At 35.2% G+C, this 23,708-nt stretch overlaps 1 protein-coding gene across 1 annotated transcript in view; it reads left to right on the top strand.

Annotated features, from left to right (window-relative positions):
- Window positions 1-23,708, top strand: part of LOC114053992 (lipoxygenase homology domain-containing protein 1-like) — a 657,625-nt gene that overhangs the window by 386,653 nt on the left and 247,264 nt on the right. Inside the window, 3 exon segments of the mRNA XM_027877094.1 lie at window positions 13,970-14,124; window positions 16,468-16,546; window positions 22,099-22,180. Of these exon segments, the coding sequence (XP_027732895.1) occupies window positions 13,970-14,124; window positions 16,468-16,546; window positions 22,099-22,180 (316 nt within the window).

The raw sequence follows: 23,708 nt of genomic DNA on the forward strand, positions 1-23,708 counted from the left end.
TTTAGGAAAGGAAAAAAATAACGGCTCTGCATTTAAGACTTAAACTTTGTATTAGCTCAATTATAGTAGTCAATTACTTTGATTCTTGTGCCTTTTCTTGCTCAGATCATTGTCATCTTTTGAATGGATAAAGTTCTTTGGGAAACAATTAGCTTGTCAGTCACCATTATTTAGGGGCATAAATAGATTGCTAGTGGGTTCAGAGAGAAATTTCCTTCAATAGAATAATACTGCCAAATTAGGCTTGTTAACACAGTTTTCCTACTTTCCTCTGATTATTCACCATCTGCCATGTTGGCAGGACAAGACTAAGTAGGCTTCTGATTTCTCTCCATTTGTTGTCCTAAGGAATGTTTAGATAGCTGACCATTGGACTGCTAAGGATGCCTATTTGGCCTACCATGGCATTTCCAAAAGAGACATTTTCCAGGAGAAATGGAAATTACAGTAGGAAAGTAAGAATTATGGCCCTGGGTATAATGCCAGCCCAAGGCACTCTGCCACTCATTGGGTAAAAGAAACCATCATTATAATAGAAATGTATTTGCTGTAAAATATTTACTTTTACTAGTTTCCTAGTAATGAAAGGATAGCTGCCATTTTGGAACAATTGCTTATATTCTGCAACCAGTTTCAGGTGAAGTAGCATCTTTCTGAGCTCACAGTCATTGCCTGATCTGAAAATAAGGACGTGATCTCTGAAGTGTTCCTCTTTAGCACATTTCATAGCTCCTTGGCATTTAACTTGGAGACCTGACAGGAAGGCTTGGGGGGAAAAGAATGTTATCAGACTGAATAGGGGACTGGGCAAAGACTAGTGGTTTGTTCTGATTATTTTTGCAAACCCATGCAGGTCATTAATTTTATCAAAGAGGTACATTGAATTCTAAGCCTTGAGCACCCCGGTGCTAGGCTGAATCAGCGTCTTGGCCCACAAACCCTAAGTGAAGGCTGAAACTGAAATTTCTCCACATGTTTAATGCTGTATCTCATTTGCCATCTGTTTCTGAGTTCTAAATTCTTTGGGCAGTTTATATCAACTTGATTACACAGCAGTAAGTGCTTAAAAGACTTAACTCTTAGAGAACTGACAGAAAGCAGACTATAAATGTACTAATTGGGAAAAAATAACATTTATATAACACTTTGAGATTTACAACGTCCTTTTCTCACAACAAATCCTTGAGTCACTTAATAAAGGTTGTATTAATGATGATGATGATGGTGGTGGTGGTGGTGGTGGTGGTGGTGAAACTCCCTCTTAAACTTCTGTCTCATTAGAATCCTTAAATCCTTCAAAACTCAGATTGAGTACCACTTTCTACATGATTCTCCTCACTACTAGTGACCTCCCTCCCCAAGTACCTTGGTTTTATTCTGTATATACTTAACTATATGTATGTATTATTTAAGTATATATATAAGAGAAGCAGTGGGGCAGAGTGGCTAGGGAGCTGGCCTTGAAGCAAGAAACACCTGGTTTCAAGACCAACCTCTAAAAACTTCCTGGCTGTGTCACTTTGGGAAAATCTTTAACCTCTTAATACTTTAAGACTATAGGTTGCAGAATGATGACCTGCATTGGTAGAGGCAGTTATGTGGTGAGTAGATAGGTTGCAGGGCATGAAGTTAAGAAGACCTGAATTCAAATCTAGCCACAGACGTTCGCTAATTGTGTGACCCTGGAAAGCCATTTCTTCTCTGTCTCTTTTCTCATCTGTAAAATGGAGATAACAATAGCATTTATTTCTTTGTGTTGTGAGAATAAAATTGAATAATATTTTAGAAAGGGGTTTGTAAACCTTAAAGTGCTATAGAAATGCTAGTTGTTATTTGTATTTTAAATGTATTTTTGTTTCTTTCATTAAATATTTACCAATTAGATTTAACATTTTTTAATATTAATTTTTAAAAATTTGAGTTCTAAATTCTCTCTCTCCCTCCCACCCTCCCCAACCCTTTGAGAAGACAAGCAATATTATATTAATTATACATGTGAAATCACATAAAACATATTTCCATATTAGCTATGTTGCAAAAGAAAAAGACATACAGAAAATAAGAAAGATAAAGTTAAAAAAGGGTGCTTCAATCTGCACTGAAGGTTTCTCAGTTCTCACCCTTGATATAGATGGCATTTTTCATTATGGGTCCATTGGAATGGTCTTGGATTATTGTCTTCATCAGAGGATTTAAGTCTTTCACAGATGATCATTTTATAATATTGATGTTAATGTATATAATATTCTTCTGGTTCTACTCACTTCACTTTGCAGCAGGACATAAAAGTCTTCTCAGGTTTTTCTGAAGTCATCAGAATTTCATCACAATCATATGTTACAACTTGTTCAGCCATTCTTCAATTGATGGGCATCCCCCACATTCCTAATTCTTTGTGACCACAGTGAGAGCTACTCTAAATATTTTTGTAAAAAAAATAGGTCTTTTCTTTGATCTCTTTGGGATACACACCTTATTTTTACTTTAGGAGAGAAACTTACTGTAACAAATTTTCCCCATTTTCCTGCCTTCCTTCTAATTTTGTCTGCATTAACTTTGTGCAAAACCTTTTAAGTTTCATGTAATGAAAAATATCTGTTTTACTTCCTATGATCCTTTGTATCTCTTGTTCAGTCATAAACTTTGCTAAAGTTGTTAATTACTTCCACTAATTTTTAGTTGATTCTCTCCTCTAAGTATATCATCATATCATCTGCAAAGGTGATCATTTTATTTCCTCATCTTCTATTTTTATTCCTTTGATTTATTTTTCTTGTCTTATTGCTTTAGTTAGCATTTCTAATAGAATCTTGAACAATAGTAGTGATAATGGACATCCTTGCTTCACCCCTGATCTTATTGGGAAGGCTTTTAGTTATTCCCCATTACAGATAATACTTGGCCTGGGTTTTAAATAGATACTACTTATTTTTAAGAAAGACTTCCTTGATTCCTATGCTTTCTGGTGTTTTTTAATAGTAATGAGCATTGTATTTCATCAAAATCTTTTTCTGCATCTATTGATATAATCATATGACAATTTTTTGTTATTAATATAGTTAATTATGCTTATTTTTTCTAATATTTAACCAGCTTTTCATTCCAGTTATTTTATTAGAGGGAATATCCTTACCTGGAACCTCCCTAGATTAATGAAATCACTAGTCTAGTTCATGTCCCCTACTTGTATATGTACATGTTGCCTGGAACATACTAGGCATTTAAGAAATGATAGTTGATTGAATGTCATTTTATAGATGAGGAAATTAAATCTCAGAGAAGCTGAGACCTGCCTGAGCTTGAGAATGACTAATTCTTTTTAAAAACAGTATTTGAATATCATCTCCTGGCTCTAAGCCCACTGTTATTTTTTTTTAACACTGTATGACGTTAATATAAGGGCAAAGATGATGAAAGGGGGACAGATTGTGAAAACGTTTTTCATTTCAACAGTAATCATAAGGGGGAGCTAGTGGTGGTAGCTGTAAACACACCTAACAGTACCATCAGTTTTTACCAGCATAGAAAGAAAGGAACATCCATACAATATTCAACTACAACTTAGAAATGCTTAGTAAGGTGGATGTATTCGATATTTTCATGTCTATTTTTCATATTCTAGTTCAGGAAAGTATTATTTGTGAAAAAGGATAGTGGGAGAGAACAGTGGGAAGAAGTTGCCTGACATACGGTGGGTAGAATTTCAACAGAGCAAGTGAGGAGTTGCCTCAGTCATGCCATCATGCAACCATTCCAATAGTCACCCTTTTTTTTTTAGCTTTCCACACTAACAATAATGTGCCTCACCTATGTAGGGACAAATATTAATAATTAAGCCACCAGTATCTGAATGGTTCCAATTACTGCTGGTAGTTAGGAAGAAGGAAATCTGTCTTCCTGAACATTGTCAACCAATAAGAACTCATTCCAGATGCAATATTAAATGACTGCTATATTTTTCCAAGTATATTTGATAGCTCTATGCAGGTGTGATGGGTATGGCTTTTATTGAGTACACATGGTTCTGTTTAGTATTTGACAAGTAACTACAAGCCTGTGTCATACTATTATCAACCATGTTCTACTTGCATCCACAATCTCAGTTACACATTATCCAAAAAATTGGTAATCTATCCATGAATGTCTCTTTCTATGTCACTGATAAAAATATTAATCAAAACATACCAAAGGAAAGAATCCATTAGCACAATAATAAGTAACTTTCTAAGTTGATAACTGATCTAGAAATTAAACGCTTTTTAATCACATAATTGGCTCTCAATCCATATGCCTGAAATATCACCTAGTTCCCATTTATCCATTTTTGCAGAAGCATTGTAAGAGATTTTGCCTAATGCTTTTTTTTTTTATTTTTGGCTAGGCAATGGGGTTAAGTGACTTGCCCTGGGTCACATAGCTAGTGTCAATTGTCGGGTATGAGGCCGGATTTGAATTCAGGTCCTCCTGACTCCAGGGATGGTGCTCTGTCCACTGCATCACCTAGCTGCCCCTTTCTAATGCCTTTTTGAAACAGATGTATATTATAACTGCAACATCATTGGCATAAATTGTAGACCAGACCAATTAGATAATATGGATGATGCTTTATTGATACTTATCCTAAAACTTGCACAGAGGCAAAACATGGTAGAGTTGGAGAAATTCAGTCTGACTGGATTTGCTGGAACTTTCATTTTCCTAAAACTAGATCATTTAATAAATTATTGAATGTAAGTTTTCATTACTTGAATATTACAGTGAGCCATGATTTCATCATAGTCATGACTTACTTTGTTGTCCGAAATTCCCATATACTATATAGCTTGCAGTGGTAAAAAAATAAAAAAATAAATAAAATAAAAGACATCACACAGCTCTGATGCTGATCCTCTCCAAAATTAATCAGGCTGATTTTGAGATAAACAGTCAGGCACAAACACCATAAAATCCATAAAATTTCTATTCTAAAAGTTATAAGTAACTAATTTAAATAATGAAGAAGAGTCATTGATGTGAGCAAAAGGGGAGCTAAATAGGACAGAGAAGATTGTCAAATGGCCACAATGGGTTTGAATTTACATTAAAAGGAGGTAGCAGGGTACATCAGAAAAAAATTAAAAAAAATTTGGAAATAAAAGATATGGGTTTCAATCCCAATTCTTCCATTTGTTATCTATGTGACACTGGACAAATTATTTAAACTCTCTGTAACTCAGTTTCCTTATGTGTAAAATGAGGGGGGATTAGAAAGAATAATCTTTAAGGTTTCTTTCAGCTCTAACTCTATGATCCCATAGTCTTTTAAGGGGATGTAAAATAAAAACCCCTGATATGTTAAACTATGTAGAAGGTTTAAATGGGCAAAAAAGCCCTAAATGACTGACTTTTTGGTTTGGGCTAGATTTCTTATAATTATAGGGAGAGAGTGTGTGAGGAAAGTTAATTAATATGCTTCAACTCATAGGAAATATCTTAATATATGCACAAGTAAAATTGTCTATTATCATGTGGGGGAGGGAGGGATAGAAAGAGAAAGGGAGGGAAGGACAGAGAGACAGAGAGAGAGACAGAGAGAGAGAGAGAGAGAATCGTACTGTAGAAATCTCTATTAATATTCCCTTTTAGAAATTATTATGATAGATGCAGAAAAACCTTTTGACAAAATACAACACCCATTCCTATTAAAAACACTAGAGAGCATAGGTATAAATGGAGTCTTCCTTAAAATAATAAATAGCATCTATCTAAAACTTTCAGCAAGCATTATATGTAATGGGGACAAGCTAGAAGCATTTCCAATAAGATCAAGGGTGAAACAAGGTTGTCCATTATCACCACTGTTGTTCAGTATCATACTGGAAATGTTAACTTTAGCAATAAGAGAAGAAAAAGAAATTGAAGGTATTAGGATTGGCAAAGAAGAAACAAAGCTATCACTCTTTGCAGATGACATGATGATATACTTAGAGAATCCTGGAGAATCAAGTAAAAAACTATTTGAAATAATAATCAAATTTAGCAAAGTTGCAGGCTATAAAATAAACCCACATAAATCATCAGCATTTCTATATATTACCAACAAAGCCCAAAAGCAAGAGATAGAAAGAGAAATTCCATTTAAACTTACTATAGACATTATAAAATATTTAGGAGTCTACCTCCTGAAACAAACCCAGGAACTATATAAACACAATTATGAAACACTTTTCACACAAATAAAGTCAGATCTAAATAATTGGAAAAATATCAGTTGCTCATGGGTAGGCTGAACTAATATAATAAAAATGACAATTCTACCTAAGCTAATATATTTATTCAGTGCCATACCAATCAAACTACCAAAAATTATTTTATAGAGTTAGAAAAGTAAAAACAAGATTCATTTGAAAGAACAAAAGGTCCAGAATATCAAAGGAACGAATGAAAAGACATGCAGGGGAAGGTGACCTAGCCATTTTTAAAAAATTGTATTATAAAGCATCAATCATCAAAACTTCTGGGTACTGGCTAAGAAATAGAGTAGTGGCTCAGTGGAATAGGTTAAATATGCAAGACACAATAGGCGATGACTATAGTAATCTATTATTTGATAAACCCAAAGACCCCAGCTTCTGGGATAAGAACTCACTCTTTGAAAAAAAAAACTGCTGGGAAAACTGGAAAAGAATATGGCAGAAACTAGGCATTGATCAAAATCTCACACCATATACCAAAATAAAGTCAAAATGGGTTCATGATTTAGATATAAAGGCTGCTACTATAAGCAAACTGGGATAGCAAGGAATAGTTTACTTATCAGATCTATGGAGAACAGAAGAATTCATGACCAAACAGGAAATAGAGAACATTACGAAAAGCAAAATGGATAATTTTGATTACATTAAATTGAAAAGTTTTTGCACAAACAAAGTCAATGCACCTGAGATTAGAAGGAAGGTAGAAAATTGGGAAAGAAATTTTACAACCAGTCTCTCGGATAAGGGCCTCATTTCTAAAATATATAGGGAATTAAGTCAAATTTATAAGAATACAAGTCATTCCCCAATTGATAAATGGTCAAAGGATATGAACAGGCAGTTCTCATATGAAGAAATTAAAGCCATCTGTAGTCATACAAAAAATGCTCTAAATCACTATTGAGAAATGCAAATCAAAACAACTCTGAGGTACCACGTCACACCTATCAGATTGGCCAAGATTTTCTTGTTTTCAAAACAAAAAAATGATAAATGTTGGAGAAGATGTGGGAAAATTGGAACACTAATGCATTGTTGGTGAAGTTGTGAGCTTATCCAACCATTTTGTAAAGCAATTTGGAACTATGCCCAAAGGGCTATAAAAATATGCATACCCTTTGACCCAGCAATAGCACTTCTAGGGCTATATCCCAAAGAGATCATACAAATGGGAAAAGGACCCACATGTACAAAAATATTCATAACAGCTCTTTTTGTGGTGACAAACAATTGGAAATTGAGAGGATATCTATCAATTGGGGAATGGCTGAGCAAGTTGTGGTATATGAATGTAATGGAATACTATTGTGCTATAAGAAATGATGAACAGGCTGACTTCAGAAAAGCCTGGAAAGACTTGTATGGTCTGATGCTGAGTGAAGTGAGTAGAACCAAGAGAACATTGTAAACAATAACAGCCACATTGTGCAATAACTAATATCGATAAACTTAACCCTTTCCAGGAACACAATGATCTAAGACATCTCCCAAGGCCTCATGATGGAAAATACTGTCCACATCCTAAAAAAGAACTATTGAATTTGAATGCAAATAGAAGCATACTATTTGCTATTTTTTTCTCTTCTGTTGAGTTTTGTTTCCTCTTTCTGGTGGTTCCTCCTATTGGTTCTAATTCTTACTTATAACATCACTAATGTGAAAATGTTTAATAGGAATGTGTATATATAGCCTATATCAGATTGTGCACCATCTTGGGGAGGGTGGTGGGGAGGAAGGGGGAGAAAAATTTTAAACTCAAAAGCATATGGAAGTGATTGCTGATAAATCAAAATAAATTAATAAAAAAAGAAATTATTATGATACTTTGAATAGGATGAAATATAAACTTCATTCAAAAAAGTCATATTAGCCACAAGAACTCAAAATAACTTTTAAGTAGTTGTGGTAATGTCAAATTCTGAGACATGTATCTGAAGAGGCAGAAGGGAATCCTATATCAGGAGGTTAGCAGACAGAAGAATGCAGCAGGAAGAATGGGAGGGAAAGAATAAAGACCATCACACAGCTATGATTTTCTTCTCAGAGAGAATGGACCTCGATGCTGTGAAGAGAAAGAAACCTTAAGCAATAATGCTGAATGGCATCAACATGAACTATTCAGAGAGACCATCCTCACTGGTCAGAAGAAGAAAAAGAAATCATTCGTAGTGGTTGGTGATGCTTGCTGAGGGACACTGAAGTGGACATATGTTGACTTGACATAAACAATAAACAGTGCTATCAATACAACTTCTATATAGATGAGAAGCAAGGTCTATTAATTGAAGATAGATACAGAAAAGTAGCAGAGTTCTCCATGAGTAGCATCAGCACTACCATAGGTCAGAATGAATTGAATGGATTTTGGTTGATGGTGGATCAGAAGAAACAACAAAAACAACAAAAGGTCTTATTAATTAGTTAATTAATTAGTCAATTAATTACTTTCTTACCAAGAAAAGCAAAGAAGGGATGTCTGTTGTTTGGATTATTTAGGTTGATAGTGGACAAGAGAAAGAAACCAAAAGTATTCAACTTTTATTTCTATTTTCTCTATGAAAGAGAACTATGTTTATATTAGAATGATTGAAGAAAAATGGTTAACAAGGAGTTGAAACACAAGATAACAGAGATAATATTAAAAGAGCACCTAGCTGCAGTCCTCAATGAGTTCAAATCATTAGCCTTGGATAAATTATATTATAAAATCCTGAAAGAACTGGCAAATGGGAATGCTACACCATAGCCAGTGATCTTAAAAGATCTTGAAAAATTGGATGGGACATAAGCAAATGCTGTTCTTGGTTTGAAAAAAAAAATGTAAAGGGGCTAGAAAAAAATCTAGAAGAAGAATGAAGAGGGAGGGTGAAAGGATTTGGGGGAAGGGGGATTAGGAGAAGTAGAGGAGGAACAAGTAAGTAATAAGAAAGTGATGCTATTTACACAATGAAGGGTGTCATTTTTGGGTTTAAAACATAAGAGGATTGTGGGAAGTTGCTGGAGTGGGTTAGAAAATTCCAAGCTCTCCAGATTTCCCACCCAAACAAGATAAAATAATGCCTCAGGGAGAACATTGAATGGTAAAAATAAACAAGATTTGTGGCAGAACAGTGGTCCTCCTGGGACAATTGGAGAAAGTCTGAAGAAAAATCCTAGGACTGAGGTTTGGTCCCTGTGAAGAGTAAACACCTCCAGGCTAGTTCCACTCAAACAGCAAGTGGTGAACCCTGGGGTTAACTGGGTTGGGAGGTAGACTTGGCCCCAGTCACAGGAATTTTCACCTTCTGGACAATGTGGCGAGTCAGGCATCTGACAATAAGATTGAGGGAGCTCCTGCTGATAAGGAACATCAGACCCAGCTATGCTGCTGAGACATGCCCCTGGGTAAGAAGGAACCACCCGCACATGCCTGCTCTTTGAAAGCCAGAACAGTGGAGCAAGGACAGAGCTGGCTGTGGGCATTTATAGGAGTGCAAAGTTCTTGGTTTTGGTTCCAGGACAGAGGGAAGAACTGAAGGAGAATCTAAAGCCAGAGGCACCATCTCTCATACTCCAGGACTAGAGATGACTACAAAAAATAAACTGCTACGAAACAAACAGACAGACAAACAAACAAACAAACAACAACAACAACAAAATGAACAGGCAAAGGAGAAAGAATTCAATCATATAAAATTACTATGGGAATAGAGAAGACTGGGGTTCATCTTCAAAGGAGAATACTGAAGCAAAAATAGCCCCTCCTACCCCAAAGAGTAACATCTAATGGTCAACTGCCCAAAAAGAATTCATGGAAGACTTTAAAAATACTTTAAAAATCAAATGAGAGAAATTGAGCGAAAAAAAGTAACAACAATCCAAAAAATGCAAGAAGATTATTAAAAGAAAGTCAACCAATTAGAAAAGGAGATCCAGAATCTTAAGGAAGAAAATGACTCCTTGAAAATCGGAATTGGATTTGAAGCTCAAAAGCTTATAGAAGTGATTGTTGATAATTCAAAATAAATTAATTAAAAAAAAAGAAAATCAGAATTGGGCAAGGGGAAGCCAGTGAAGTTATGAGACCAAGAAATAATAAAATGTAAAGAATGAAAAAATAGAAGAGAATGTGAAACATGTCATAAGAAAAACAATTGATCTGGAGAACAGATAAAGAAGAGAAAACATAAGAATAATCGGACTACCTCAAAGCTATGATCAGAAAAAGAATCTTGATGCAATAATACAAAAATAATTGAAGAAAATTGCCCTGAAGTATTAGAATAAGAAGGAAAAGTAGAAATAGAAAAAAAAATTCACCAATCACCACCTGAAAGACATCCCTTGAGGAAAACCTACAGGAGTATTATAGTCAAATTCTGGAACCCCCAGCTCAAGGAGAAAAATATTACAAGCAACAATAAAAAAAAATTTAAACATGGAAGTGCCACAATTAGAATTACATAAGACCTCGCAGCAGTGTTACTAAAAGACCATGGGTCTTGGAACACAATATTTGGAAGAGCAAAAGAATTGGGGTTGTGGCCAAAAATACCACACCCAGCAAAGTTAAGCATAATCCTAAATGGAAAAAAAAAAAGAATATTGAATTAATTGCCAGACTTTCAGAACTTAATAGAAGATTTGACATAGAAGATCCAAGAGAAATATAAATTACATATTAAAAAACTAATTACAAGGGACTCAATAAAGACAGATTGTTTACATTTTGTATGAGGAAATGTAAAAAGTGTATCTAAGATTGTTATTAGTAATTGGGTAGTTCAAAATAAAGATTGAGTAGATCTGAGTATGATATGATTGTAAAAAGTAAAATTGTTTAGGAAAAAGTAAAAAAGAGTTATTACCTTATGCAAATGATGTTTGAGAGGAAGAACTGACACAGAGGAATTATATGGGGAAGAGGGCTATTAGTTCTGGAAACTTACTTTCATTGGGAATGAGTTTAAGAGGGAACTATGCATATCTATCTATTTATCTATGAGGATATAAAAGTCTTCTAAATTCAGAAAGAAATAAAAGGCCAAGGGCATTGGGGGAGGAGATAAGGGAGGGATTTTTAGAGGGGAGAGTGAGGGAATAGGATAATGGGGGGTATAGAAGGGTGTTTAGATTAATGGGAATGGGAGGATAAGGGAGGAATCCTTGGAGGTGGGGTAGGTTAAGTAATAGGAGGGCAAGGTAGTGGGTCAAAGTAAGGTAACTCTTTTGAGTTAGGAGACATAGGAAATAAGAGATAAATACAAACACGAATAAAGATCAGGAATAGAATTTATTTCAGAAAAAAAGCAAGAATAGTACTCATGATTTCAGACAAAGTTAAAGCTAAAATAGATTTAATCAAAAGAGAAAAATAGGGAAACTATACTATATGTCAGCCATATTAATCAATATTGTTTTAGACTGTTTAAAATAACTAGACAGTATAAGATTGAAATATTGCTGTGGTGTAGGAAATGACAAGTTGGTGGACTTAGAAAAAATGTGGAAAGATTCATACTTCTGAATGAAGTCTTTATTCACCCTCAGAGAAACAGAGGTCAAATAAGCATAGTATGGTCTTACATAGATGCATATAAATGTATATGTCTATATATGATTATAGATATCTAGATATGATATATAGACATACTTGTACATATGTATATGTATATGTACATGTGTGTATGTAGGTGTATATGTATGTATATATCTTTGTCTGTATCTGTATATGTTTGTATGTATATATGTATATACACATATACATATATGTGTGTACACATATAAAGCATGGGTTAGATATATATATACACACATACTTACATATATACATACCTATATATGCACACATACATATATACATACACACACACACACACACATATATATACTTAATTGTAGCCTTCTTGAGGGAAAGAAGGGAGGAAGGGAGAAAAAAGGACAAAGTAAAAATTGCACAGCAGAGAGCAAAAGAAAAGTTACAAGGAAGCAAAGAAAAGATGGATAGCTCTGAACACAATGCATAGTATTTATTATATAGACTTTCTTGAAATGGAAATTTATTGCTCTATATTTTGAATCCTCTCATGTTTTGCTAAGGCAATACTTTTTTTCCTTTTCTTATTTTGTATTTAAGTTTCAATATTTATATTTATAATGGTTTTTTTTCTTTTCTTATTGTGTATTTAAGTTTAAATTTATTAAAAAGAGAGAAAAAAACATATGTAAACCCTTGTGCAGGTATTTCATTGTCATGTTTGATAGATGCATTCTTTTCTCACAGTAGTGATAGTCTTCAATGCTTTTTAATACAAAAGATTCCTTACTGATAACTGTAAATGAAACCTAACATTGATTTGGCTCTGTTTCATTTTGAGATTTGCCATTTGCCAAATCTGGTAACTACAGTTACTTAAAAAAAAAAAGAAAGAAATTAACAAGTTTGTGGGTTTGTTTGTTTTTTGCCTTGTCCTTGTTTTGCAATTTAGTTGCAAATGTCTCTTGATGGTTTAGAACAAATCTCAATAGCATTTTACTCTGGAGTATTTTAGGATGGGATAGTTCTTATCTGCCCATCTCTCATTCCTTCTCATTTTGAAGAGGATTGTGGGCTCTCAAAATCTATGTCAGTAAAGTAGAAGCCCTGGCAGAGATTTACCAAATTAGAAGGGTTTCACATGAAAATCCACTATACTGACCTGTCTATTTTCTGAGGATCAGTTGAATTCTTTTAAGAGATATTAATCATGAGATTAACCATAGGGTGATGAGAGTAACTCTCAAAGACATTTTAACAAACTACAGAAGGTCGTGATCTCTAGTGGAGGGAGGACCTAAACCACTAAAACTCACAGATTCTCAAAGCATTAAAGTTACACTATAATTTCTGTTTGGTTCTGTTTTTTAACATTTCCCAACATAAGCAGATTTGTCTTTTTAAAGGTTCTGCCTGATGAAAACACAGGCAATGTTCCTCACTCACATTGTTTTCCAACTTCTTGCATTTTCATGTCTTAGTACTTTGGAAAATGTTCATGGGAATTTCTGTGAATGCATTTGCACGATGATGAGTAGTCTGAGTTCTAAACAGTTCAGAAGCCTTTGTAGTAAAAGACATTCTCTATGTCCAAATTATTATTCATTTTTAGCAGTATTAGCGTGAATAAACTCATTCCTAATTAATACCTTTTTATTAACATCTTGGAAATTGCCCTAAACCTAAGGTCAAATTTACTGAGTTATAATGTGCTAGTTCCCCTCCAGACTCTTTTTTAAAGATTGTATTTAAATTTGCATCTCTTTAGGATCTCTGTAGTTTCCTCTCGCTCTCTCGAGGGCTATTAAAAATCCCCATTATTGGAATAGTAATGTTCGTGAAGTAGCAGCATGAGTGACCAGCTGTGATTAGAACAGCCAAACTTCAGGAAGAAAAATTGCCACTTTCATCTAATTAAGAGAGAGAATTTTTAATAAAAGTCCCTCTAATAACTGGAAAAGTGTAGTGGTTATTGAGAGAGCATAATTGCTGGTAATAATTATTTTGAAGCAGGAGTTCCAGGAATAGCTGGGAGATTCTGAATTGGGTTCCAACTGAAAAAAAAAAAATAAGATCTGGGTCCAGGGACCTTGCAGCATGGGACAGACAGGAAAGTGAAAGCATTTTCTGATTCCTTTTCAAGTATGCTTTAGGTAGATTTAAAAGGAGGAAGAAGTAGAAATGAATGAAATAATAGTGTACACTTCTCACGTTTTAGTGGTGGCTTATGAGATTCATGTCTACACTGGCTCAAAGCTAGGAGCTGAAACAGATGCTAATGTGTTAATCAACCTTATTGGAACCAGGGGAGATTCTGGGAAACGAAAGCTTCATCAATCCAAGAATAACAAGGTCAAGTTCCAACAAGCACAGGTAAAAAAAAAATAATGCTTTCCTACCACAATCTTGACAGTTCTGCCCTCTCCCATATGCCAAATTTTCATATGCATTACCAGATAGATGCACTCTACCCCATCTCCCCAATGTTCAATTCATATATCACTTATTGTTCAGACAGTTCATTGAAGAATTCTCCCCTTTTCCTTGAATTATAATTATTTTTTTCATATTATTTGCCTCTGGATTAAGAGTTGAAAGAAATGAATTCTAGACTTAGTTCCACCTCTGGAAGCTGGGTGGCAATGAGACCCATGATTTTGTGGTTCTATTGTTAAAAAAAATATTTACTGTGTGACTTCTATGTGCTGATCTTACATGCTTGTAATGTATACCTCTGCCATGTAAAATCCATTACTTCCTTAGTTCAAGCATCATTATCTACAGCCTTTCTTGATACCTCCAACCATTAGTGCCCTCCCTAACTACCTTGTATTTATATACATACAATCTGCAAGAAAAAAAAAAACCCACTGAGGCAGAGCTCCAAGCCAATAGCATTTTATTAAAGGGTCCATGGTCTCCTCTAATGAAGTGGACTTCAGATCTTCCTCACAATCTGGGATGCCTCCTGGTCCCCGTGGCCTTACTTTTAGAGTATTACCCAGATACCCAGACACTCAGAAGAGGCAAAGTAAAATGCAGTCTCATTAGTTGATAGACCTTGCTTTTGACCCTCCAGGAGAGCCAGAAATGATGCACCAGCATGGGTGGTCACAGGATGGGCAAGGCCAGGGTCATCTCTGGTGACTAAGTGGTCATAAGATGGTCACCTGCTCACACTGGGCAAGAGAGGGTGGTCCAGAGACACAAAAAGTTGGAAAACTTAACATATAATGTTAAGACATCCCCCTTATGCTGGGCTTCGTTATGAACTCATCACTCAAAAGGATGGAGGTTCTCTAGTCAGTATTCTTGTGGTTAGGAAAGTGAACTTCATAACAGATTAGTGAATAGTAAACTTATAGCTTGTAGTTTAAAGTTTGGGGCCTATTATAAGAAAGAACCAATCTAACCGTATCTAATTATTCCTGTATCTAAGATACGTAAAATATCTATTAATGTATGTAATTTCTATACTTGTGTTAAATTGACAAGACTGACTAAATGTATATTACTAGATGAGTATATCACTAATAATTGCTAACTATTACGGAATAATTATACTGAACTGATTAATACTGATTCGAGCAAAATAAGGGCCTAATTTAAATCCTCTTTTATTCATATATACACATATATATAATACATATCATAAGCACACATATTATGTGTGCAATATCCACCAACACAATGTTTTTTGAAGAGAGAGACGACATGGCCAGAGCATCATTTTAGTAAAATCATTTTGGCAGCTAAAGAGAGGATGAATTGGAATGAGAAGTGATGGTACAGGGAGGTCAGTTAGAAGGCTATTACAGTAGTTCAGCCAAGAGTTGGTGAGATAGTTTTGGGTAGCTATGTGAGAGGAGGTAAGGGAAATATACAACAGATTTTTTGATGGTAGAAACAATAAGACTCGGCAACAGATTGGACATATGGTGTGAATAAATGTGAGCACTTGAGTATGAAAGCGAAGTTGAGAGCATAGGGGCTACTGATGCCCTCAACAGTAATAAGAAAGTTTGGAAGAGGGGAGGGTTTTTCTAGAAAGATAATGAGTTCTGTTTTTTTCTTAGTTTGAAATGCCTACTGCACATAAAATTCAAGGTGACCAAAAGGCAATTGTTGAGCTAGTAATGTAACTCAAGAAAAAGAATAGAGTTGGGTATATAGAACTGAGAATCATCTGTAGAGAAATAATGAACCCAAGGGAACAGATAAGGACACCATGTGAGATAGAATAAAGAAAAAAGAGAAGCTGCCCCAGCTCAGAGCCTTGGGGATTGGTACCCAGAGTTAAGGGTTGCATGATTTGGATGAAGATCTAGCAAGCAGACTGAGAAGGAACTGTCGAATGTATAGAAGCACCAAAGAGAAAGAACAGTGCCAAGAAAACCTAGAGAGGAGAGAGATTCAAAAAATTAGCCCCAAAGAGGTTAAGTGATTGACCCAAGGGTACAGACATAAGTGAGAGAGGCAGCATCAGGACCCAGAGACAAGAAAGCATATTTACTATTGCAAAAACAAGCTTATCACCAGTTTGACTGTAGGTTATCTAACTGTTAACTCTTTCCAGATAACTTAGTTGAAGAATGACTCTATTTACATTAATGTTTGTTCAGAGAAAATAATGAGTTAACACATACATGGCACTTTAAGGTTTGCAAAGCGCTACACATACATAACATGCCTTCATCTTATTCTTTCATTGTGTAGGTGGACATCTTTGTCGTTAGGGCTGTGTCTCTTGGAGATCTGAAGAAAGTTCTAATTAGTCATGATGGGGCTGGTCCAGGTAAGAGGCAGCTTTCTGATGAGAATTTTTTTTCAAACTCTTCAGGTCAGTGGAAAAGTTAGGTTATACTGATGATAAAAGTAAAATAGCAGAGCCCACATAAGCAGTGATAGGGAAATCCCTTTTATGGCTATTACTTATGTGTATATAACAAGTAAAGCTAATGCTAAAATAAAATTCAACATCAAACATTTTGAAATAGCTTGGTTACTGAGAGTCATGTCTAGGAATCAGAAAACTTGGATTGGAGTAATTTTGGGCAAGTCTCTTAACCTCCCTTTACCTCAGTTTTCTCATATGTGAACTGGGGGCAATGGCACTTTTACTATTTTGCATGGTTCTGTGAGAATCAAATGGGAGAATGGGATTATAGAAACATATATTTAGAGATAGAAGGGATCCAAGAGGCTATGTAGCTAATCCAATCCCTTTGTTTATGGATAAGGAAATAGGCCAACAAAGGTTATTAACCTGCCTAACATCATAAAGTATGTAAGGTGCTTTCTGATAACAAAACACTATGTAAACATGAGTTATTAAGACCTGATAATTGCTACACATTATTGCCAAGGATTAAAAAAAAAGTCAACAAATTGTTTCCAGGCATAGTACACTTTACTATCACCGTTAATACTACTACTTCTATTACTAATTGTAGCTTGCATTTATATAGTACATTATAGTTTACAAGGCACTTTAAGTATATTAGCTCATTTGATCCTCGCAAAGGCTGTTGCAAGTATTATTATCTTCATTTTATCAATGAGGGAACTGAAGCTCAGGGATATTACCTGATTTTGCTGAGACTCATGTAGCTAGGAAGCCACAGAGTTGAACTTGGACCCAGATCTTATAATTCTAAATTCAGTGTCTTCTTTATTATATCACATGGGCTTTATAAGAATAATATAGCTTTGGGTAAAAAGAAAAGTAAACTATTGAAATGTGATGAAGTAACATTAAAATATCATTTAAAAGAAAGTAGGCTTTTTTTCCAGAACAATTAAAATGAAAATGGCAAAAAGAGAAGGAAGCAGGGTAAGGAGAAAATAAGTAGTTTATAAAAGGAATCAGGTGGTAACTATTAGAGAGACAGCCAATAATATGAGTTTGAACCAAAAGAAGCAAGAACAATTATGCCATCCTTTGTGAGAGGTGACAATTCTGACTTGGCATTAGTAGGATTGTATATTTTGAATTGTTTTCAGTAGTGTGACTAGGTCAGAACTGATCTCTTGATGCCCTCTCACTCAGCCACCAGTGTAAACCAATGGCACATGTAGCTAAAAGCTCTGGGTAGAGTTAGGCAAAGAGCTGGCAGCCCATGAAACACCATGAAGATAAGTGGGAAAGCTCACAGAGTAGTTATTAATCCTTGACTTACCCATGAGCTTGTTTGATCATTCTGACATTAGATCTCCAAGGGGAAGGCTAACAAGGCATTTTAGAAGGTCTAAATACAGAAAGAACAGTAACTGAACCATACTTTAGAAAAAGCCCCAGTGAATAACCTCTTGAATGTAAAGAGAAGGTAGAAATTTTTGCATGTGTGTCTCTATATACGTGAAGGCAAAGGTAAGAAGAAATTAGGTATCTGCTTTCTATGTGTCTTGGGTCTACATATTAATGTACATATTTTCTCCCTTCATTGAATGTAAATTCCGTGAGGGTAGAGACTATTTCATTTTTGTCTTTGTATTCCCAATGCCTAGCACATAGTAGGTACTTTATAAGATGCTTAATGATTGAATGATGAATTTAAAGGGATTGGAAGAAGGGCAAACTGTTGTTTTTAACTTGATATGCTACCAAGATTCCTGAGAGAGAGAAGAAATACAACATTAAGGGAATAGACCATTAGGATTTTGAATATACTTTTAAAAAATAAGTCATAAATGGAAGAAATAGTTTAGACAGCTATATGTAAGGAATTTTGTTTCTAAACTATTAATTTTCTCCTCAGCAAAGTTTTAGTCAGAGAAAAGTTATATAGGTATGGTATAGTGAAGTATTTGGATGAGGTTCTCAACACTTTTTGTTTGTTTGTTTGTTTTAACAATTTTTAAAGGTGAAGACACTTTGGGCCTGTGAGTTATCTTTACAGAACTAAACAGGATATTTAAATTCAAAGAGAAGAATTGAAATACTTCAATAAAATATTACTCTTTATATTTCCATTGATCTGTTGGTAAAAGAACCAACCTTAAATGCTGCATTCTAAATAGTAACACATTTGAAAGGCTTTCTAAGGGAAAGTTTTACTGCTCTAGAAAAGCCCTTTCTGTTCATGTTAAATTACTTCTTTCAATGAGAAGAAAATGAAAGCTCAATCTGTACTTAAATTTAGCCATTGTGTTTTAAAATTGAATTTTTAATCAAAATCTAAAAAGGTTGGGATTATACAACTGGAAGATAACCTTAGACCATATTTAAAATGAGGACATTGTATGTATAGACAAGTAAATCATACCATATAAGTGTCCTTACTAAGTAGGGCTCAATATTCCACTCTTACTATGCAGCTTAGGATGATAGTTCCCAGAGACCCAGAAGCCCAGGATAGAAGAAATTGGTGTATTGAAAGAAGCTCTAGGTGTGGAGTCAGAATCCTAGGGTACAAATCCCAGCTTTGACTCTTACTAGCTGTGCAACCTTGGCAAGTCATTTGCCTTCTTTGAGACTCTAAAATGAAGACATTAAGCTTTAGTAACTTCCCAAGATCACCACTGTTCAGTCATTTAGGTTGTGTCTGACTCTTTGTGACCCCATTTAGGATTTCTTGACAAAGACACTGGAGTGGTTTGCCATTTCCTTCTCTAGTTCATTTTACAGATGAGGAAACTAAGGCAAACAGGATTAAGTGAATTGCCTAGTGTCACACAGCTAGTGTCTGAGGCTGGATTTGAACTCAGGTCTGACTCCAGGTCTGGTGCTCTATATACTTCATCACCTAGCAAGACTACCCATCTAGTTAATTTTAGACTGGGACTCAAAGACAGGCCTCCACGTGACAAGTCCAGTGATTTTTGTCCCACTATGCTGATTGCTTTCTTCTTAGCAAAGACTTTCTCAACTGAGGGAATGGGAGTTTGGGCTGTGAGTAGGTGGGAAAAAGAAAGTCATTTTGAGCATGGCCCATTTAGGAAGAAAGTAGATTCGGTTGTGAACTATGGGAACTTGGGATGAGCAACATGATGGCACTATGGAAAAAGAACATACTCAAAGATAGGAAAGAGGTACAAGAAAGAGAGATGAGACAGATGTATCTACTATTTAATATTGTTGAGAGGCCTTGTGCATTAGTTATTTTATTATTTCTTCTTTCTTCTTTCAAATGCAGACAACTTATCTGGTTTTTACATGTGTTGAATTGAATAGTCCCCATGACAATTACTTCCTTATTTTGCAAATGAGGCACCTATGGAATATCATTAACTTTTTTGGGTCCATAAAGGAACTGCAGATGAAATCTGATGATTGTAAGATACAGTATATGAACACAGTGTGTTCCTTAACAAAATTAGGTGTATTCCAGGAGATAGCCCCTAGAACCAGTTCTCCATTTACCCAGCTCTAGTGGGTTCAGTATATAGTAGTAACAAATTTGAACTGATTCTGCTGAATTCTTAACAGCTAAAATCTTTGCCTTTAACAGCTTTTATTTGAAACAAAACCCACCAACCAAATGAAAAACTTGATCATGTGCTGTTTTATAGGGAAAGAATGAATGATGTATAAATATAAGCTATTTACATTTCTTTTCCCTGAAAATAAGTTGTGGTTCAATTCTCCCCATTCCTTTCCACCTCAAGTTTCCCAACCATCTGACAAAACTCTACTCATTCTACCAATCCACTGAGATCCAAAGAACATTATGCACTTTTCAAATTGCCATGCAAATTCATTATAGATTGATATGCCTCTATTTTATCTTCAAGTCATTTCAAATTGGAAAGATGACTTCCAGCAATGATTTCATTTTAAAGAAGTTCCCTTTGAAAAGTGAAATAAATTTGCAGAACATGAAGTTCTTCAAAAAAGTTTTTTTTAGCCTGTATTCAGTCTCAATTATTACTTTCGTGCACTAAAGAGTACTTCTTTTCAGCCTTGGTGTCCAAGAAAAATCAATACAATTTCTTTGGAGAAGCTGAGGGATAGACAAAATCTGACTCAAGATTCTGATGGTGTTACTGAACAGTATCAGCCTTTGCTTAAACAAGGTGCAGTAAATATTGTAGGGAAAGTACTGACATTAAGATCAAAGGACCTGGATTTAAATCCCAACTCTGCTACATACTGCTTATATGGTCTTAGGCAAGTCATTTCTTTCAGGCTCAGTTTCCTCATCCATAAAATCATAAGGTTGACCAGCTCTGAATTCTGTGATAAAGGAAAGAGTGGAATAGTTGAATAGAATGTGGAACTTGGAGTCTGGAGACCTGAGTTCAAATTCTGCTCAGATGCCTAATATGTATACCTGATGATGGGCAAATCCCTCAGCTTTTCAGAGCCACAGTTCCCTCATCTGTAAAATGAAGAAGGTACTTATACTACATACATTACAAGGTTATGGTGAGGGAAGCCTTCTGAAAACCTTAAGGGACTACATATGTAATTTCTAAGACCCTTCCTTTTTTGGGGAGGAAGTGAGAGAACCAGGCCCATGATTTTTTGTTGTAGAGCAGATGTACCAAATATGCTGAATGCTGAACAACATTCCCAGAACTGGATTAAAATATAATTGGGACATATTTAACAAAATCAATAAAATACAATTGATTGTGTTACAATTGATTATAATATAGTCTATTGTAATAAATTGTAATATATTGAAATAGTTAACAAAATCAATAAAAATACAATAGATTGTAAGCTCCTTGAGAACAGGGACTGTCTTTTGCTCTTTTTGTTTCTAGTGTGTTTAGCACAATGTCTGGTGCATGGTAGTCATTTAACAAATGTTTATTGAACTAAATTGAACACACATAATGTTAATATGTTGCTTTCTAAATCAGTATGTTGCCCACATGGATCCTTATGAATAGTTTAGTGGTCTCCATTTCTACTTGAGTTTGATACCATTGATGTAGAAAGCTCCTTGAGGAACTTCCTCCACTAATATAGATTGTTACCCTTTCATCTTAGAGCAGTGAGAAGTTCAATGACTTGCCCAGGATCATACAACCAGCATGTGTCAAAGGCAATGCTTGATCACAGGAGGTTCTCTATGTATTATGCCATGCTGCTTCTTAAGGTTATTTATGTCTTTAAATGTTATGATTCTCTGGATCTTGAGTCCTTTTCCATGAATAATAAATGAAGAAGTCACTTGTACCTGTTCATGCACTAGTTTCTCTGCTGGTATGATTTGAAATGTGTATATTACCTATCCTATTAAACATCTTAGTATATTTCATCAATCAACTTTTGTTAATTGATTTTTATAATGGAAAATGTAGATTTTTATAGAGGAAATTGAAATGTAGAGGTTGGTATACCTCTTGCCAAGGACTTCAAAAGTGGAGTTATTTTTCTTTGTCAATTTAACCCAGGCAATGGATGGTTTCTTGAGAAGATTATTATTAAATTTAAAGAAGAAGAAGAGGATCAAGAGGTTCTGTTTCCATGTGAAAGGTATGTAATTTCTTGATACATACATATATATATACATACATATATACACACATACATATATATATATATATTTACTATTTCTGGGCATTGCCATTATCCCAAGATCTTATCTCTGAGCCCTGATTTCAGGATAATTTTTTCAACATCTTTATCTTTCCTTTCTACATGTTGTCATTTACTAAATCTGGCTAACTCAACTACCATAACTCTCAAATCTCTCTGACTCTCTCTCTCTCTCTTTGTCTCTGTCTCTGTCTCTCTCTCTCTCTCTGTCTCTCTCTCTCTCTCTCTCTCTCTCTTTTTGTTTTGTTTTTAGGCTTGGGGTTAAGTGACTTGCCCAGGGTCACACAGCTAGTAAGTGTCAAGTGTTTGGTCTGAGTCCAGATTTGAACTCAGGTCCTCCTGACTTCAGGGCCGGTGCTCTATCCACTGTGCCACTTAACTGCCCCTCTTAAATCTCTTGACTCTTCCTTTTCTCTTCTCTCAAGTTTCTGGTCTACCAAATCTATTTTCCAGACCTTCATTAGCTTATGTGAATTACTTCAATCTGTCTTGTTGGTCTCTCTCCACTCCAAACTGTACTTACCGCATGCTATGTGGTCCAAGTATCATTATCCTCATTTTATAGATAAGAAAACCAAAACTGGGAGAGTTTATGTAACTTGCCCAAGGCCAAACAGTCAGTGGAAAGTTGATCTTTTGCAAACTTAGCTAGATATCTAGTTCACAAAACCATGTTGCCTCACACTGTTACTCTAATGATGCCCCTCACCATCAGAGAGCATTTCCCTTTATTCCTACAGACAAATATTCAAGGTTCTACAAAAGCTGTCCCTAACATTCCTGTCTAGGTTTCACTGACACCCACATTCCAGGCAGCACGGTGGATATAGCCCTAGGCTTGGAGTTAAGAAGACTGGAATTTAAATCCAGCCTCTGACACTTACTAGTTGTGTTATTTAACCTCTATCTGCCTCAGTTTCCTTAACTGTAAAATGGAGATAATAACAGCACCTACTTCCAAGGGTTCTTGTGAGGATCAAATGGGGCAATATTTGTAAAGCACTTAACATGGCTCCTGGCACATTATAGGCACTTAATTAATGCTTGTTCCTTTCCATGACCCTACCCCTACATTTCCCTTGAACACAGCCTTTCCTCTGTTTTTTTTCTCCATTTTGTACCAAATTTATGGGAAAGTTTTCTATTCACCATCAGCCAGGCTGCAGCCCTCTTTTCCTTAAAATAATAGTTTTAAGTCTAGCTCCTCCAGGGAACTTTTCTAATGAAGAGTTCTCCATTGGATAACACACTATCGAATGCATTCCCCAAGAGGCAGAGGATTGTGGAGGAAAGAGCAATGCACTTGAAGTTAGGAGAGCAGGGTTCTATTTGTTGTTTTGTCATTCAGAAATTGAATTAATCAGTTAAACACACTGTAACTCATTTTCTTCAGAAGATAATTATACCTGTCCTTCCTTCCTTCCTTCCTTCCTTCCTTCCTTCCTTCCTTCCTTCCTTCCTTCCT

The sequence above is a fragment of the Vombatus ursinus genome, unplaced genomic scaffold (assembly GCF_900497805.2).
Source record: "Vombatus ursinus unplaced genomic scaffold, bare-nosed wombat genome assembly UNPS02014812.1, whole genome shotgun sequence".
Taxonomy (NCBI): domain Eukaryota; kingdom Metazoa; phylum Chordata; class Mammalia; order Diprotodontia; family Vombatidae; genus Vombatus; species Vombatus ursinus.